The 16,661-nt window shown below is 58.8% G+C and overlaps 1 protein-coding gene and 2 long non-coding RNA genes across 3 annotated transcripts; 1 reads left to right on the top strand and 2 right to left on the bottom strand.

Annotated features, from left to right (window-relative positions):
• Positions 1-8,559: 8,559 nt before the first annotated feature.
• LOC120410278 lies at positions 8,560-9,529 on the top strand. The gene is made up of 2 exons (XR_005602320.1): positions 8,560-8,649; positions 8,934-9,529. It is a non-coding gene; the product is annotated as an uncharacterized LOC120410278 (long non-coding RNA).
• Positions 8,583-13,877, bottom strand: LOC104698108. Its single transcript, XR_753241.4, has 3 exons — positions 13,794-13,877; positions 10,495-10,635; positions 8,583-8,669 (listed from the first exon to the last, which is right to left on the bottom strand). It is a non-coding gene; the product is annotated as an uncharacterized LOC104698108 (long non-coding RNA).
• Positions 13,878-14,587: 710 nt separating this feature from the next.
• Positions 14,588-16,608, bottom strand: LOC104698110 (mitochondrial uncoupling protein 3-like). The gene is given in 11 exon segments (XM_039554810.1): positions 14,588-15,001; positions 15,138-15,295; positions 15,297-15,322; positions 15,404-15,460; positions 15,463-15,504; positions 15,682-15,704; positions 15,706-15,877; positions 16,075-16,285; positions 16,402-16,427; positions 16,430-16,486; positions 16,489-16,608. Coding segments are annotated over 11 exon segments (915 nt in total). The 5' UTR covers positions 16,526-16,608; the 3' UTR covers positions 14,588-14,895.
• Positions 16,609-16,661: the final 53 nt, after the last annotated feature.

The following is a 16,661-nucleotide window of genomic DNA, read 5'->3' as shown; positions in this document are numbered from 1 at the left end:
CCACTCCTTGCAGGTGGACATGGAAGTGATGGAGGCGTTCAGGGAACGCTGATTGGTTTTCCCTGCCTCTGGCAGTCAGGTCATTACAAAGATTAATTGACCTCTTCCAGTGGGGAGACATTTAAACAAGAGGTGCCAAAAAGAATTGGAGCTTCTGCACGATGAAATCTGCAAGTATCCAACTTAAGATCCCCCCTGGATCGTCACCGGTCCGACTCCCACGGACTGGTCACCTTGGCCAGGAGTGTCCAATCCTGCTGTCAATGCATTGGGCCGGGGTCTCATTTTCATTTCATGTAAAGACCCTCTGGGTGCCCCCCAGTCACTGGAAAGACCGGACTGGGCTCCCAGGACAGTAATTCCAGGTGTTCTCTTCATGGGAATAGCACAGGAGCCTTCCCCTTGGCCAGAGGAGCGGCCAGTGCCTCCCTCAGTCCACAAATCCCCAGGACAGAACACAGAGAAAGGAACAGGAATATGGAAATCCCCCACAGTGGGAGATTCTGGTGCTCTGGATTAAATTTTGGATTTATAATGTTAAAGGGGGGAGGTGTGGAGGGCCTTTTCTCTCTCTCCTGTTCATTAGTGTTACCACTGCTCTTGTTGCTCTCACTATGTGTTGTCATTAATCTCAAATGATTGTATTTGTCTTGGTTTCCATTATTAAACTGTTCTGAGCTGGAATTTTGTCTCTGGTCTCTTCCCCATCCCACGGGGGGTGAGGGAGCGGCTGCTGGGGTCCAGCCATGGCCCCGGGCACTTCTGGGGGCTCCGAACCCGAGGGACAGGAGCGGTTTTGGGCTCACAAAAAGAGACCCAGTGCTGCATTTCGGGGGCTCAAAAACAGGCGCAGAGCTTAAAAGCAGAGACTGAATCCTGCATTGTGGAGTCCTATTACCGCAGGCCAAGGCCCTAGGGTATATCACTGTGTCCCGCAGCCGTAGGGAGGAGGAGGAGGAGGAGAGAAGATCCAGCAGGCAGGAATTGTGCAGCAAGATTAATTATTTTACAAACTCTTTTATAGACTTCTTTCTTCACAGTCTAGTTGGACAGCCTCCCCTTGGGGGTGGTTGGCTAAAATCCTAAAGCATCGTCAAAATATTTTTCTACTGTACCATACACAAGACTTTTCAAGGTTGCAGGTGGCCTGGTTGTTTATAATTCTGCTCCTCTTCTGTGAGAGAGAAAAGTCTCAGAAAATAGCAAGAAAGCTAGCAGCATTTCTCTATCTACAGAGTCCTGAGCGCAGGCTCCTATGGCCAGAGTTGGGACTCAGAAACAGTGACTAAATCCTGTTTTCAGGGCTTGAGGAAGAGAGCGAGTCCTGTGTGTTTGGGCTCACAAAGAGAAACGGAAGTGCTGCGTTTTGCTGGCCCTGAATTAAAGCCCAAGTGCCGTGTTTTGATGCTCAAAGCGGGCTCTTGGGGCCAGGGCGAGTCTGTGTCTCTGGGCTCCGAGTCCTGCCTCAGGCACAGCCCGAAGCCGGGCTCGCCGGCCCCACGCAGAGCTCGGGAGCAGCGACTCAGCGCCGCGTCCGGGGCTGGCGGCAGAGCCCGGGGCCGCGTCGTGGGGCCCAAGGCGGGCTCCGGGAGGGGCTCAGGGCTGAGAGCGGAGCCCGGCCCGGCGCGTCGGGCCCGGCTCGGGATCCCGGGGCTGCCCGGGCGCCGGCAGAGCCCCGGCTCCCCGCGGAGAGCCGGCCGGAGCAGGAGCGGCAGCGCCGGGCTCGGCCCCAGCGCCCGTCCCGGAGCGGCTCCTCCCGGTGCCGATCCCAGCCCCGATCCCGCCGGGGGAGGCGGCACCGCCCGGGACCCGCAGCGGCCGCCGCAGGACCGGGACTGCGGCGCCCCGCGGCCCCGGTGCGGCCCCGGTGCGGCCCCGGTGCGGCCCGGTGCGCGGGTCCGGCCCGGGAGAGAGGGGCGGGGCCCCGAGCGATGGAGCCGCCCCCGTGCCGGGCAGGGCGGGCCCCGGGGCCGGGCGGGGCCGGGGCTCTGGGGCGGTCCCGGGCGGGGCCGAGCGGGGCCGAGGGCGCGGCTTCAGGGGCGGCCCCGGGCCCGGCTCAGGTGCGCGGGGCTCCGCACAGGTGCGCGGGGTCCCAGGGCGGCTGCGCAGGGCGGGGCCGAGGTGATTTAAGCCCCCGAAATCGCCCCCGCCGCCATTTGCTCCCTCAGAGCTCGGGGAGGCTGCGGCCGGGTCGGGCTCCCCCTCTTTCTTCCCCCTCTTTCTTCCCCCTGTTTCTCCTGCCCTTATCCTCCTCCTTCTTCCCCCGCTTATCTCCTCTTTCCTCCCCCCCAGTTTCTTTCTCTCTCCCCCACACCCTCCCTGTCTCTCCCAGCCCCCCGCCTGCCCTCTCCCCAGCGCCCCCACCCTCTCTCCCTGCTCCCCTGTGCATCCCCGACCCCCCCCCCTCCTTTCTCCCCTTTCCGTACCCCGCTCCCCAACCCGACTCCCCTCTCTTCCCCCTCCTCTGACCATCATCCCTCACCCTCACCCGGCCTTTCCCTTCCCCCCTCGTTCTCCCCAAGCCACCCCGACTCCTCTCCCTACCCCATCTCATCCCTCCCCTTTCCCTCTTTCCCCCGCAGCCGCGGGGCTCGGGGCGCCGGAGAATAAAGCCCAGAGGGCCGGAGCCCGGCGCCCCTGCCCTCGCTGGAGCCTCGCACGGGGGACCCGCTCGGCGGGTCCCCCGTGCAGTACAAAAACAGCGCCGGGGCTCCGGCTTTCCACACATCACACTGGGGATCCCCTCCTCAGGAGGGGTTCCCGAGGGGGTGGTGGGTTTCGGGGAGGGGGGTGTGTTGGGGTAGGGTGGGCCCCCTCCTCAGGAGGGGGTCCCGGGGGAGTGGGTGGGGTGGGTTTCGGGGAGGGTGGTGGGTTGGGGCGGGCCCCCTCCGAGGAGGGGGTCCCGGGGGGGTGGGTGGGGCGGGCCCCCTCCGGAGGAGGGGGTCCCGGAGGGGGTCAGGGTGGGCCCCCTCCGGAGGAGGGGGTCCGGGGGAGGGGGTGGGGCGGAGGGGGGACTTTCCCCCCCTCCAGTCCCCGCCCCCTCTCCCGGACCCCCTCCTCCGGACGGGGCTCGCCCCGGCCCCCTCCCCGGGACCCCCTCCTCCGGACCGGGGCCCCGGGGGGAGGGAGGGGGGCGGGTGGGGTGGGGGGGTGGGGGGAGAGGGGGTCACTGTCATCTGGAACAGGCAAAGACAGACCCCCCCCCCCCCCACCCCACCCGCCCCCCCTCCCTCCCCCGGGGCCCCGGTCCGGAGGAGGGGGTCCCGGGGAGGGGGCCGGGGGAGCCCCGTCCGGAGGAGGGGGTCCGGGAGAGGGGGCGGGGACTGGAGGGGGGAAAGTCCCCCCTCCGCCCCACCCCCTCCCCCGGACCCCCTCCTCCGGAGGGGGCCCACCCTGACCCCCTCCCGGGACCCCTCCTCCGGAGGGGGCCCGCCCCACCCACCCCCCCGGGACCCCCTCCTCAGGAGGGGCCCGCCCCAACCACCCACCACCCTCCCCGAAACCCACCCCACCCACTCCCCCGGGACCCCCTCCTGAGGAGGGCCCGCCCCAACCACCCCCCCCGAACCCCCCACCCCCCGGGACCCCCTCCTGAGGAGGGGGCCACCCTACCCAACACACCCCCTCCCCGAAACCCACCACCCCCCCGGGACCCCTCCTGAGGAGGGGATCCCCAGTGTGATGTGTGGAAAGCCGGAGCCCCGGCGCTGTTTTTGTACTGCACGGGGGACCCGCCGAGCGGGCCCGGCCCGTGTGGGGCTCCAGCGAGGGCAGGGGCGCCGGGCTCCGGCCCTCTGGGCTTTATTCTCCGGCGCCCCGAGCCCCGCGGCTGCGGGGGAAAGACGGGACAGAGGACGGGAATAAGGGAGCAGAGGGGGTCAAAGAAGGAGCGCAGGTGGGGGTTCGGGGTGTGCAGGGAGAGGTGGGTGGGGGGACAGGAAAGGAGGCGGGGGGAGGACGAGGATGGAGCACAGTGGGGGGGGGGGGTCAAGGTCAGAGGGGGAAAGAGGAAGAAGAACAGGGGGATGTGGAGGGGGAAGGAAAAGTGGGAGACGGGGAGGATTGAGGGCAGGTGGGGGGAATTGGGAGGGGAAGGGAGCAGGGTGAGGGGGCAGGGGGGACCCGGGATGGGGGGAAGGAACGGTGGAAGGGGAGAGAGAGTGGATGGGTAGGGCAGGGTTGGGGTGTGTAGGGGACAGGGAGGGGGAATGGGGGGAACCGGGCTGGGGGGAGGGAGGGGAGGCTAGGGGGAGAGGGAGGGGGGGGTAGGGGGGGGAGGGTGTAGGGGGTGGGGAGGGGAGGTAGAGGGGGAGAACGGAGAGGGTTAGAAGAAAGAAACAAACACAAATATAAAGGAAAAGAAATACAGAGACATAGAAATACAGAAATATAGAGCCCGGTCCGGCCACAGCCGTCCCACCGAGCGCCGAGGGAGCAAATGGCGGCGGCGCCGATTCCCGAGGCTTAAATCCCCTCGGCCCCGCCCGCGCAGCCGCGCTGGGGCCCCGCGCACCTGTGCGGACCCCGCCCTTCACACCTGTGCCGGCCCCGCCCCGCCCCGCCCGCGCCGGTAAATGCCGGCGGATCCGCGCCCGCTCCGCTTTGGGCGGTGGATGCTCATCCTGCTCCTCCCGGGCTGCGGCGGGACCGTCGTTCGGGCGTTGTGCGGAGCCCGGCACCGGGGGCTGCTCCCGCGCTGCGCCGAGCCCGAGGCGCTGAGGTGGGAACGGGACCCGGGCCCGGGGATTCGGGGCTGGGTCCTGTCGTGTCTGCTGGGGCCCCGGCCGAGCCGCTTGTCTCTCGGTGGGGGGGTGCGGCTGCCGGGGTCGGAGAACTGAGGTGGACGGGGGATGGCATTAGGGATCGGGATCGCCGCGGCTGGCGAGCCGCTCGGGAGTGGGCGCGAGGCCGGCTGGGCTCGCATCCGCGCGGCTGGCAAGAGCCGCTCCGGGATTGGCGCTGGGGCCGAGCCCGGCGCTGCCGCTCCGGCTGCGGCCAGCGCGGGGCTGGGCTCCCGCCGGAGCTCCGGCTACGCTCCCGCTGCGGCCGCGGGGAGCCGGGGCCGTGCCGGTGCCGGGCCCGCCGGGAGGGCGGCGCTTCCCCGCAGCAGGCGCTGGATCGCGCCTGGAAGCGGGCGGGCCGCGGGGACCGCCCGTGCTGCCCCCGGCACCCCCCGAGGCCGCCGCTCCCTCAGCGCCGCCCGCCCTGTGGGGCGCCCCCTGGCGCAACCGGAGCGCCGGCGCTCCCGGCCCGGCCCCGCCCGCAGCCCCCGCGGGGACGCGGAGCTCCCCCAGCCCCGCCACTGCCGGGGCCGCCGCACCCCCTGCGCACAGCAGCGCCCGCCTCCCCCTGCCCCGGGGCCGCTCCCTTGGGGGCCTCCCGCCCGCCGCGGCCCCGCCCAACGAGCGCGGCTGCAGCGGGACGAGCCGCTCCGGGCCGGGCGCTGGCGCCGAGGCTGCTGCTGCTGCCGCTCCTGCTCTCACTGTGCCCGCTGCGGGACCGGGGCCTCGCCGGGGCTCGCTGCTGCTTGAGCCGCTCATCCCAACTGCCGCGTGAGACCTGATGCTCTCCTTCCTCCCCCCCCCGCTTTCTCTGGGGCTTATGCTCCAATGCAAAAACTCTGGCTTTAAAAGTCCAGTGAAAAATGTTTCTTCTTTATTTCCAGAGCACAGGAGATCCTGAGTGGGAATGGATACACAAAGACCACCAAGTCGCACCCTTATGTGAATGGCTCCTCTGGCGATTGAACCCACACCTGGGCACTCTCAGCTCCCTGCTCCAGCCAAGCCAATCTCAGCTCCTGGCAATGTCCTGCCTGGGATAGGAATGCCAAGTGCCAGCAAGGTCATTCCTATGCAAATACAGCTCCTTCTTTTATGCTAATGCTGCTTTCCACACCAGCCCCTGCAATGGCCCCAGGGCAGAGCTCCATGGCCAGCATCTGATCATGCAACAACACAGGTGAGCAGTTGTGTGACAGCACTGAACTCTTCCCATAACCTGATTTCCTGCCCTTTCCAGGATTTACCCAACAGCTGTAAAGGTGCTCCTTCCATGGCCCTTTCCAGGGAGAAATGAGCAAGGCAAGTCCTGAGGGTTCACTTGGTCCACGGCCAAAGCTCTTCTGGAGAGGGTCAGGGCTGCTCCTGCCTGCAGAGGGGCCTTTCCCACAGGTGAGTGTTCACAGCCCAAAATCCCAGGGGCTGCTGAGGCCGGGCCAGCTTTTCCAGCCCAGAGCTGCACAGAGCTCTCAGCGACTCCTGCTCACTGCCAGGAGTGTTCCTTGGTGCTCCTTCTGTGTGTCCCAGCTGGCAGGGAACAGGGGGAAGGAGAAGGCTGGGAGGCCCAGGAAGGGAAGCAGCAGCTCTTGTGCTTTGGATTTACAGAGAGGAGCTGTGCCTGCAGTGTCCTGCCCGTGGCACACAGCGTGCCAAACACACATCCCGGGAACGGGCACTGGGCTGCCCGGGCAGCGCTGGGATGGACATGGAAAAAGGGCTGCCCGCGGCCCCTGGGCCAGGGGCTGCTCTGAACAGGCACCCGCAAATGCTTCAGCCCCGACAGACCCCACTGACACCCCAAAAATGCCCCAAGGAACAGCTGGCACTGGGGAATGTCAGCACGGGCTCTTTGCAGAGGGGCTCAGACAGCAATTCCCGGTGCTGACCTCCCACACTCCTGCCAGCATGTGTCCCAGCCACCCAAAATGCCTTCCCTTCCAGCCTGAGGCCATCATCCCTCAGCAGCGTTAAAGCCAAGGCAAGCTTCCCCCAGCACAATGAAATGCCAAGCAATGCCCTCAGAGATGCCTTCAAATGAAAGGCCAGAGTCAGAGAAATCTGTTTGGATTGAGTTGGGAGTTTTTGGGGAGCCAGCTGGAACTGCACAACTGATGGAAAGCTTTCCCAGGTGGCTCCCACTGCTGGTGCCCTGAAGGCAGGGATGTGCATCCCTTTCCTGAGGGAAAAGAACTTGCAGAGGCCACTCCTGAGGCTCTGGAATGAAATCAGCTCCTGCAGGGAGACAAGTCCTCCCGTGGGCACAGGGGCTGCCTCAGCAGGGGCTGGCAGCGCGTCCGGCCAGCGCCTTCTCCTGCTTTCAAATATCACCTGGAGCCCGGGCTCGGGGGGGTGGGCAGCTGAATTCCAGGGAACTCTGTCAGGTGCCCCCTGGGACATTGGGGCTGGGGGATGAGGGTTATAAATAGCAAATTCTATGAACATGAAACTGTCCTTGCCCTGACCTGCTGAGCTTCCCTGGAAGCTCTGCTGGTTCCTGACACAGCCGGTTTAAATAGCAGCTCTGCATGGGAATATCCACGCTCTATGAGGCACTGTGAAGGTATTCCAGCGGGAATTGAGCAGGGAATCTGGCGATAGGGGTATAATTCATCTGAACTAGTAAAGCGGATAGCGAACTTCAAATCTGGGTACCACACAGAGAACAATCTTTGTGCTGCCCTGTCAGCTAAAGCCCCTGGGCTGGGAAGTTTTGGGAGTCAAATGTATGGAATTATACAAATCACAGCAACTGGCACCACCAGAGGGACGATCCAAATCCCAAACAGTTCCTCCACAATCCACTCTGGGGGAAAACACCCTGCACCTGCCAAGAGCTCTGACTCTGCTTTTCCTACCAGCTCCCGAGCAGTGTCAGGGCCACCATGAGGGCTTTAAAATCTAAATCCCACACAGTAAATAATCCAAATAAAGAAATGCATTGTTGACATCAAAAGCTCAAAACTCTGTTAAAAGTTCTATGACAACGAGGTAATGGGATTCCCAGGAATCTCATTAATGCTCTTGGTTTCATTTTTAATCCCTCATTTGGCAGCTTGTAAAACTTATCCGTGAATTTAGAGGTCAAGCAGGGTTAGCTTTGGATTGACCTTCACCTCTGGTCCTGCTTTGTGCAAACACAACTTGGGCCAAGATGGGTGAACTCATCACTTCAGCTTTTCCCTCCAAAATATCCCCTACTTATTTCCCTGTAGATGAACTCAGATTTTGCCCCAAACTGTCCACTCCTCACCTCCATTTGCCCTCAGAGTGTCCATTCTGTTCCCCACAGGTGCCCTGCTAATTCCAGGGACGTCCCTTTGCCCACAGTGCCTTTCTCCTGCCCCTTTCCAGCCTGAGGCTGCTCCTCTGCTTGCTGTCTCTGGCCTTGTCCCACATGGGGCCTCTTCTCCCTTCCCTCCCGGCTGCTGCCAAGGAAGGAGGATGCAGTGAGTCCCGAGTGCTGACCCCTCACTGCTACCCCTAGAGAGCCCTGCTCTGGTCCCAAGCGGCCTTGGATTTCCCAGGGAAATTTTCTGCTGGGCCCCCTTCAGTTGCCTCAGCATTTTCCCTCAAAAATGCCACCTCATTCCCCTTGACATCCCCTCACATCTTCCTACACGAACAGGTCTTGTGTCCCCTCTAAATTATGCCAGGTTTTCAGCTAAATGAATGACATGACCTGTGCCCATTGCTCATGATTCCCCCAACCAAAATCAAGAGCAAATGTTGGTTGGGCTTTAAGAACTTGAAATAACTTTGAAGCAAAATAAATCACCTTTTTCTTCTTTTTTTCCTTTCAGATGATGGACTTGCCTCTGTGGACGTATGCTGAGCTCTCACTGCGGGGGACCATCAGGCCTTAATGGCTGTGAGTTCGTGTTCTTCTCACTGGAGAATTAGAAATAGTTATTAATTAGACTGCAGAAATGTCTTCTGAAACCTTTCCCCTTTCCTGCCCTTTGCCAGTAGATCTCTTTTTGCCTTTGAATTTACAACTGTTCCCTGATGTCATCTCCCCTGCCTGAATTTCTTGCAGCTCCTAGCTGGGAATAACTAGGATAACTTAGGGGAGACACAGGTGAGATTTTTAGCTGGATTTTTCTAATTATTCTAAAATTTCTAATTTTTCTAAAATTATTTCTGTTTCCCCAGTGAGAAGAACATGAGTGATGGAGAGAAAGGAGAAAAGCTGTTCTCCCGGTTCTGGATCAAGCAGTTTGAAACAGCCAATACTGTCCTCACCTACAGCCGTGGCAGGTTCCCTCCCTTCTTCAGCCTTGCCCTGACTTCTGAGGGACCAGAGGCACCACACAACCCAAAACTATCAGCACTCACACTCACTACTAGTTATGGACACCTTCGTGTTCCATCTTCGGCCAAACAAACCCCAGGATATTTTTGCTTTCCTGACAGACTTGGTAAATTTCATTTACATTTATTAAGGCAACAGACAACCCTGTATGGCTCTGGGGCCAGATCCCCTTTGGCACAAGAACCCAAAGAGAGCAGACTGGAGGGAAGAATCCAACAGCAAATTGAAATCCCTGATATGCAATGAAGGCCTGCTTTTGGCAGGTTTCTTTTGGCTTTTGGGACACAAGAAAGGCCTTTAGACCATTTGCATCCATGTGAAAAGCCCACACTGAGGACTTGGTTTTACAGATGTTGCACTTAATATTACAGACATATTGCTTTGGGATTTGGCATTTCCTGCACCCACACAAACACATTAAAAGAATTAAGTGCCATGTCCTGAAGTTCAATTATTCCAATTCTATTTTGGTAGTGTCACTTGACATACCAAGCTCCATAGAAACATTTAAAAAAAAATTAAAAGCAACCTCCCTCCCCCCCCCCCCCCTTCAATTTTCCAGTTTAGGGGTCCTCTTCAGAACAGGTTCAAGAAGAAGAAAAGCCCAAGAGCTACTATCAAGTAGTGTACCAACCACCTGTTTTCCACAGGGTTTTTACAATGAATAGATTTTCATTACACCTGATGGCTTTTCTAAGAAAAAAAAAATTGTACATGTAAAATACCATGCAGTAGGCAGGTGTTTCTGAGCCCACACCTTTCAGGTAAAGGATCAGAGAAGGAGTGGCACAGAAGGATCCAAAAGTGCCCAAGAGAGGTTCAAGCTGACTGTATTTGGGCAGGGTTATTTGAAACCGAACTGCTCTGCAGCTGCCCAAGCCTGGAGTTCACAGAAACAAAATGAGCTCCCCTTCCTGCTTCATTTTCTGCTCTCTCTGATCAAGGGAGACTCACATCACGCAAATGATAACAGAGAAGCTGGTAACTCCTGTCCAATGCCCCCAGGATGGCTGGCACCAGGGTTCATTCCCTCCTCTGGTTGATGGAATTTAAACCCAGGGGTTCTGGGATTTAAGGAGCAAAGCCCAGCTTTGCTGCTTGCTGTTCCACTCCCAGCCACATTTGCACAGCAGGAATATTGTTGGTTTCCTTATTATGCCCCAAAGCAGCAGCCCTTGCAGTACTGCTGGAACCCAGAACACCCTCCCCTTGTCAGACACCAACCTGACTAGTCAGCCTCACACTCCTCCGAGGTGAGAAAAACCCCAAACCACTTTAAAATGAGTATTTTGTACCCAAACGGGACCCATTTCAAAGGTCAAATATCCCACACTGCATTCCCGAGCAGTCCCAAGGCTTTTTGACACGAAAGTAAAACTTCCCCCATAAAGGACCATTTACCTTGTAACTACATCCTCCATAAAACTTCCCACGTGAAAGATCAGGTAGTTGTAACATCCACAGTAGTACATTCCACATAAAGTATCAGGTCCCTTGTTACAAGATCCACAGCAGAACATCCGGCATAAAGGGCCATTTACCCTGTAACAACATCCTCGGTGAAACTCCCCGCAGAAAGGACCAGGCGCCGTGTAACAACATCCTCAGTGCAACAGACACTTTCCCTTCTCATGTACCGCCCCTTTTCCTCCCCTGTGGTCCCTATCCGGTACTCATCAATTCCAGGAGCCTCGAATTTAATGAGACAGCCCTCAACCTACTGGAGAGGATTTATCTATTTCCCGTTGTGCTCTCACAAACCCTTAAGCCACTCTTCGAGCCTGAGCACTGCTGCAGACCTGCAATATAACAGCAGGCAGAGTTTGACAGCTGGGCAGCTCGTAGCAGGGAGGGCCACTGGCATGGGAAGAGGCACCATCTCGCCCTGCAGGATCTGCTGCCCTGAGGGCCCGGTGTGGAGGCTCCAGGCAGCGAGAGCTCAGCCGCCGTGTCTCATCCTGGCCTCAGCCGCGGCCCCCGCCCGGCGCCCCGAGGCCACCGCGGGGACCCCGAGGCGCGCGGGGCGGGCACGGAGCGGCGGCGCGGGCGCAGCGCCCTCGGGTGGGCAGAGGCGGAACTGCAGCCGCCGCCCCGCCCGAAACCCCTTTCCACCTTTTCCTGCGACATTCAGTGCAGCTCTCCTGTAAGATTCGAAGGTAAGCAGAATTTTTATCTGTCACTTACAGAACCAATTCCCGCAGCAGCCCCGGGAAGGAACACACGGGACTGTGGTGGAACCAAGGAATGGAGGAGCTATCCTGTCCCAGCTCTGCCTCCTCTGCTGGGAGCAGGGGAGATGCAGCTCTCAACCATAACATCACTTCAGCTCAATCTCACGAGAATTACCTGGCAACACTTACTATTGACCCCAAAGTCCCAGTGCATCATCTGTGTGCAATCTCAAGAAGTTCAGCTGGTCTTTGTGGGACAAAACCTGTGTTGTGTCATTAGAACTGACTCTAATGCCTGCTACCTGAACTATCCAGCTGTAGGATCAATATAAACATTAGATTCTTGAGGGCAGAGTTTGTCACCCTCTGTAAAGCTCGAGGGGAGAACGAGGCTCAAAAAGCAGCTCTTGACGCCTCCAGCACCTGCTGCTGGAAGCACTGGCAGGACTTTGTACAGATGAGTTCGAACCTTTACACAGCTCTGTCCGTGGGACCGAGGGCGGCAAACCGGAGAGACTGATGGAAATAAAACAAATTATTGATTGAAATGGACACTGATGAGACTGAAAGCCCTTCCCCAGAAGTGTTCCCTGCCCAGCACAGGAGCTGTAACTGCTGGAGCAGGGCCTGCTATCTGATGAATGCTGCAGCCATGACATTAAAGGCAGCAAAAACAATTACTAAGTAGAAATAGATCCTCAGCCAGTCCAATGACCGAATCTCTGTGGCTCATCCTCAAGGGGTGACCCTGCTCCAGGCAGGAATCTCCACAGAGCCCTCAAGAACTGGGGTAAGACACTGCCCTACCAGCAGAAGACAAGGGGTTAACAAAGCTTTTTGGACACATTCTGCCCTCAGAGTTGTTCGACAAAACATCCATCAATACGAATCTTTAATAAAGACAGCTTGTACCTATGCATGCAATAGACTTTTGTATGTTATTTCCTCAAATGTCTCTGTTTTAATATATTTTTATATTAGAAGTGTTTAAACAAGGTTTAACATGAGTTCTGCACCCCGCCATGCTCCAAGCCCTAAGCAAGAGCTGGATATCCTCACACTCATCCAAGCTGAGGCAGCTCTCAGGTAGGGAGGGAGCTGCTGCTGCAGACAGACATTTAAAAATCACCCCTGCCTTGAGGGTGTCCAGACCTGGTAGAAAGCCTTTCCCACCACCCTCTTGGATTTCCCTCCCTGCCACTGGCTTTGCTTCCAGCTTGGGAAGGTTTGTCCTGGGGGCATTTCAGCATCCAAAAGGGCTTTTCCAACTTCAGGGATTCCATGGGACACCCAGTGACTGACCCAGCTGCACAGACAGGCATGGGAAGTTCTTACACACAGATTATCCTGCCTTGAGCCAGAGCACTCCAGGGCATCCTTGAGAGAGTGCAGACAGCAGGAAAAACACACAGCTACAACACTGATCCTGCTCCATGCTTTCCCAGTGGGGCATGAACACCATTTCATCCTGATCTTGAGAGCTCCAAGGAAAATCACTAGTAAGGTGGCACTGAAGACCCACTTTTCTGACACTCCTGCCCCAGAACCACAGCCCAACAGGTTTCTGTGGGAGCCTGAATGATTTGTGCAGCTCGGAAGCTGCACATCCCTAAAGCATTCCCTTAGGAGCATGAAGCTTCCCGTGTGCATGTTGTAGTCCAATTTGTAACTTAAGCACATTTCAAGACGGTTTAAGTCAGAATGAGGAGACTTGGTGACAGCACAGCATTAGATATGGGACATCAGGAGACTCACCAGACAACGCTCACTACAGCCTCTCCATTCTCAGCACTCCAGCTGCAGTATTCTCATTTCTCAGTTCTGTTTCCAGGACTCCCATCAGGCCATTTCCAGACGCAAATCCCCAAGGTGTCACTGGCCCAAGATATTGCTCCTCTACCTTCCACCATCCCCCTCCCCGATCCTTTACCCCTTTTATAACCACGGCCCCACCCAGAACACAACAGGAGGCTCCCAGGTGCCTCCTGAGACCCAAATCATTCCAGGTGGGTCAGGAAATAAATACAAATAAACTCGTCCCTTTAGGAGTAACGAATTGTTTTTGTCCCCATTCCCCCTTCCCTCTCCTGTTCCTGGTTCCTAAGGCAGAACACAGAGATCAGGTGGGGTCAGGGGGAAAATGTCTAGTCCAAAACCAAACAAACCTTGTTTTTCCATCGGTTTCCTTCAGGACTGTTCAGTTTTTCCCACTCACCTTCGACCCGGCGACACGACACAGGAGCAGCTTCTCGCTGCGACCCATGGGAGTGGGCACCGGGACACCCATCCCGCTGCTTCCCGGGAAACGGAGCTCAGCCCATCCCATAAAACGTTGTCATCGCAGCTGGGAACGCGGCACGAGCTTTATTCCATGAAAAATGATCCCAGAGAGCCTCAAGTCTCGGGACAAACTCGTCCCACACAGCAGTTGGGTCCCAGGTATCAGTGCTAAAAGAACGCACGTGCCCCTGCGGATCCCACCGGATCCAGGTGACCCTGCGCAGCCCTCTCTCCCTTCCGCCCACTCACCTGAAGGCACCGGTCGCTCGTTCCCGGCGATTTTCCCCATCCCTGGCTCAGGACAGCCCGTTCCTGGCGCAGCTGCCGCTGGCACAGCGGGAAAGGGCCGCCGAAGGAAAGCGCCCCGCGGGTTCCGCGCCCCGGGGCGCGCTCGGGCGGACACGCGGGGGGAACCGCAGCCGCCGGTGCAGCGCCCATCGCGGGGCCCCGCCCCTGCGGGTACCGCCTGCGGGTACCGCGGCGCCAGCTTTTCCTGTGGCAGCAGCTGTCCTAGGTCATTGCTGCTCTTTCCAGGGAGTGAAAACCGCCTTGGGGATTTGCTTCTGATAACAGTAACCAAATTTCTGATGGGAGTCCTTGAAACAGAACTGCGTATCTGTGACAAATGACGATGCTACAGCTGGAGTGATGACAGAGGAAATCCTGTTCCTGCCAGTTACCCATGGGAAGAAAGCAATTCCCAGGTGTCTTGTGCTTGATAAACAGGGAAAGAGAATTCTGTGTCCTCTCCTGCTTAGGATGTACATTTTCACTGTCCTAAAAAGGGACCATTTGAGGCTTTAATGGGATTGGCAAGGGTCAGGGATCTGCTGCCGCCTTGGCAGGGCAAAAGGTTGGAGATGCTGCTGGTGATTGTGACAGACCTGAATAATTAGGGATTAATGGGAAAATGTTCAGTGCACCAAAAGTGGTAGAGAATGTGAGCCTGACTGGTGTCACGTGTGGAGCTGAGACAATGACCTTCAACCCCCCAAAAGGTAAAGAAACCCTGAGCCACGCTGTGATCAGACCCATAGGGGCGGTTTATTAGAAGCGCCAGTAAGGAATAACAGGGATTCTCTGGCCCTCAGCTTGGTCCCACCTGCCCATACCACTGCTCTTGGGAAGCGCTGCTCTTCCTGGCCGGAAAGCCAAGAAACGTTTATTCCTTTGTCCCTTAAAATTCTTCTCTGAAAACCTCAGTTCTCCCATGTTTCTCCTCAAACAGCATCCTTTCTCCTTCCGTCTCTCGTGTCCCTCCCCGAGCGTGTGGCTTCACTGCCCCCAGCGCTTCAGCAATTAATGTAATTGATGCTGAGCCTCGCTGGGCCGGCGAGAGGCGCCGCAGGGCTCACGCCAGGGCCGGCCGCGCCAGCAGCATGGCGCGCTGCAGCTGCTCGTATGACACAAACATCACCACGTTCCAGGAGCCCAGCCGCAGGAAGGACGGGACGAAGCTGTGCCGGGAAAAGCAGTGCTGAAGGGGACCTGCCGGGGACATGCCCATCCCAAAGCCCAGCACGTGGTTGGAATATCTGGGGTTCAATGCCACGGATCCGTGCAGTCATCGCAGCGAGTTTGCAGGTGCTCAACTCACCCTTGTAGAGGCCGGCGGGGCCATCCTGCATGAGCAGGGCTAGGAGGCAGCTCAGGGCGTTGCGGTACTGCCCGGGGCTGGCGTTCATGTACCGCGTCTTCACCACGTCCACCGGTGATGCCACCACTGTGGCGCAGAACCCAGCGCCAAAGGCAGGCCACAAAGTGGCATGGGGCGTTGTCTAAAGGTGGGGAAGAGCCGGGGCTTGGATGTTGCGGGCACAGGGATGGCACCTGGCCATGTCCCCCCATGCCGTCCTCACCTGTCATGAGCTGTGCCCGCAGTAGCGCGTCCTTGAGGAGGTCGTAGGTGACGAGCTCCCGCAGTTGATGATGGCATTGCGGGCGATGTTGGGCAGCGTCCCTGGGCAGGAGGGTGGTGGCATTGGGAATGCTGGTCACAGCCCCTCTGGAGCACCCTGGGCAGGTGCCCAAACCCTGCTGTCCTCCTTCTTGTCCCCATACCTCTTCCTTCCTCGTCCCCGTTTCATTTCTATTCCCACCCCATCCCTTTCCCATGCCCATCCCTGTCTCCTCCTACCTCTCCAGAGCCCGCGAACCCCTCCTCCGGGCGATGGTGCGATAGGCATCCATGGTGCCGCTGTACCGGCGGGCACTGTCTGACAGCGCCCCACTGGCCTGGAACCGGACCTTGACCACGTCGGTGGGCTGGGCACAGGCCACGGCCACAGCTCCCGTGGTGCAGCCAGCCAGGAGTCTCACGACCATGCCTGTGTCTGGAGAGGGCAGGTATTGGGGCTCCTGGCCCTGCAGGGACCACCGGCCCTGCGGGGACCCCAGGGTGAGTGGCCCGTGGTGCCTCACAGAGGGTCATCTTGGGGAGTTGTGCCCCCCAGGGTAAGCTTCTCTCTGGGAGAGGGCTGTGCATCAGGAAGGGGGTGTGCAGGGATGTCCAGACTGCCTGCACACTCACTCTCAGCGCCCTTGGGGGTGTAGAGCTGCTTCACAGAGTCATACAGCCCGATGCGGATGGAGGCGAAGCTCATCTGGCGCTGCAGCCCAGCCACCAGCCCACTGTAGAGGCTGCGGGCTCCCTCTGTCCTCACCATGGTGCTCAGTGTCCCCAAAACACCCCGGTATTCCACAGAGCTGATGGTCCGGGGGATCCTCACCTCGCCCTGGATCTGTGGGGTGCCAACTATGTCACCCACTTCTGTTCTCCCCAAGCACCACCAGCTCTGTGCTAGAGCTGGCATGGGCTCCCTTTGCCCACAGGGTTTTGGGGCCCGGCAGACCGTACCTGCAGCCGCACTTTGGCGGTATCCAGGGAAAGGTGAACAGGTCAGCGATGCAGCCGGCCATCCCCGCGCTGACGAACTTCACGGCGGCTGGCGGGGCACCTCGGGGGGCTTCAGACCCACCATGGTGGCAGAGGGGCTGGAAGAGAGGAGGGGTTTGTGGAGGAGCCGGGAGAGCGCATCAGGATGGGGCTTCTTGTGGGTGTCCTGCTCGGTGACGGAGGTGATGATGTGCCATGGTGGCTCTCGGTGGCTTTGGTCC

The sequence above is a fragment of the Corvus cornix genome, chromosome 1 (genome assembly GCF_000738735.6).
Source record: "Corvus cornix cornix isolate S_Up_H32 chromosome 1, ASM73873v5, whole genome shotgun sequence".
NCBI classification, from domain to species: domain Eukaryota; kingdom Metazoa; phylum Chordata; class Aves; order Passeriformes; family Corvidae; genus Corvus; species Corvus cornix.
The sequence above is the reverse complement of the archived record's forward strand: the minus strand, read 5'-3'. Positions and strand labels throughout refer to the sequence as shown.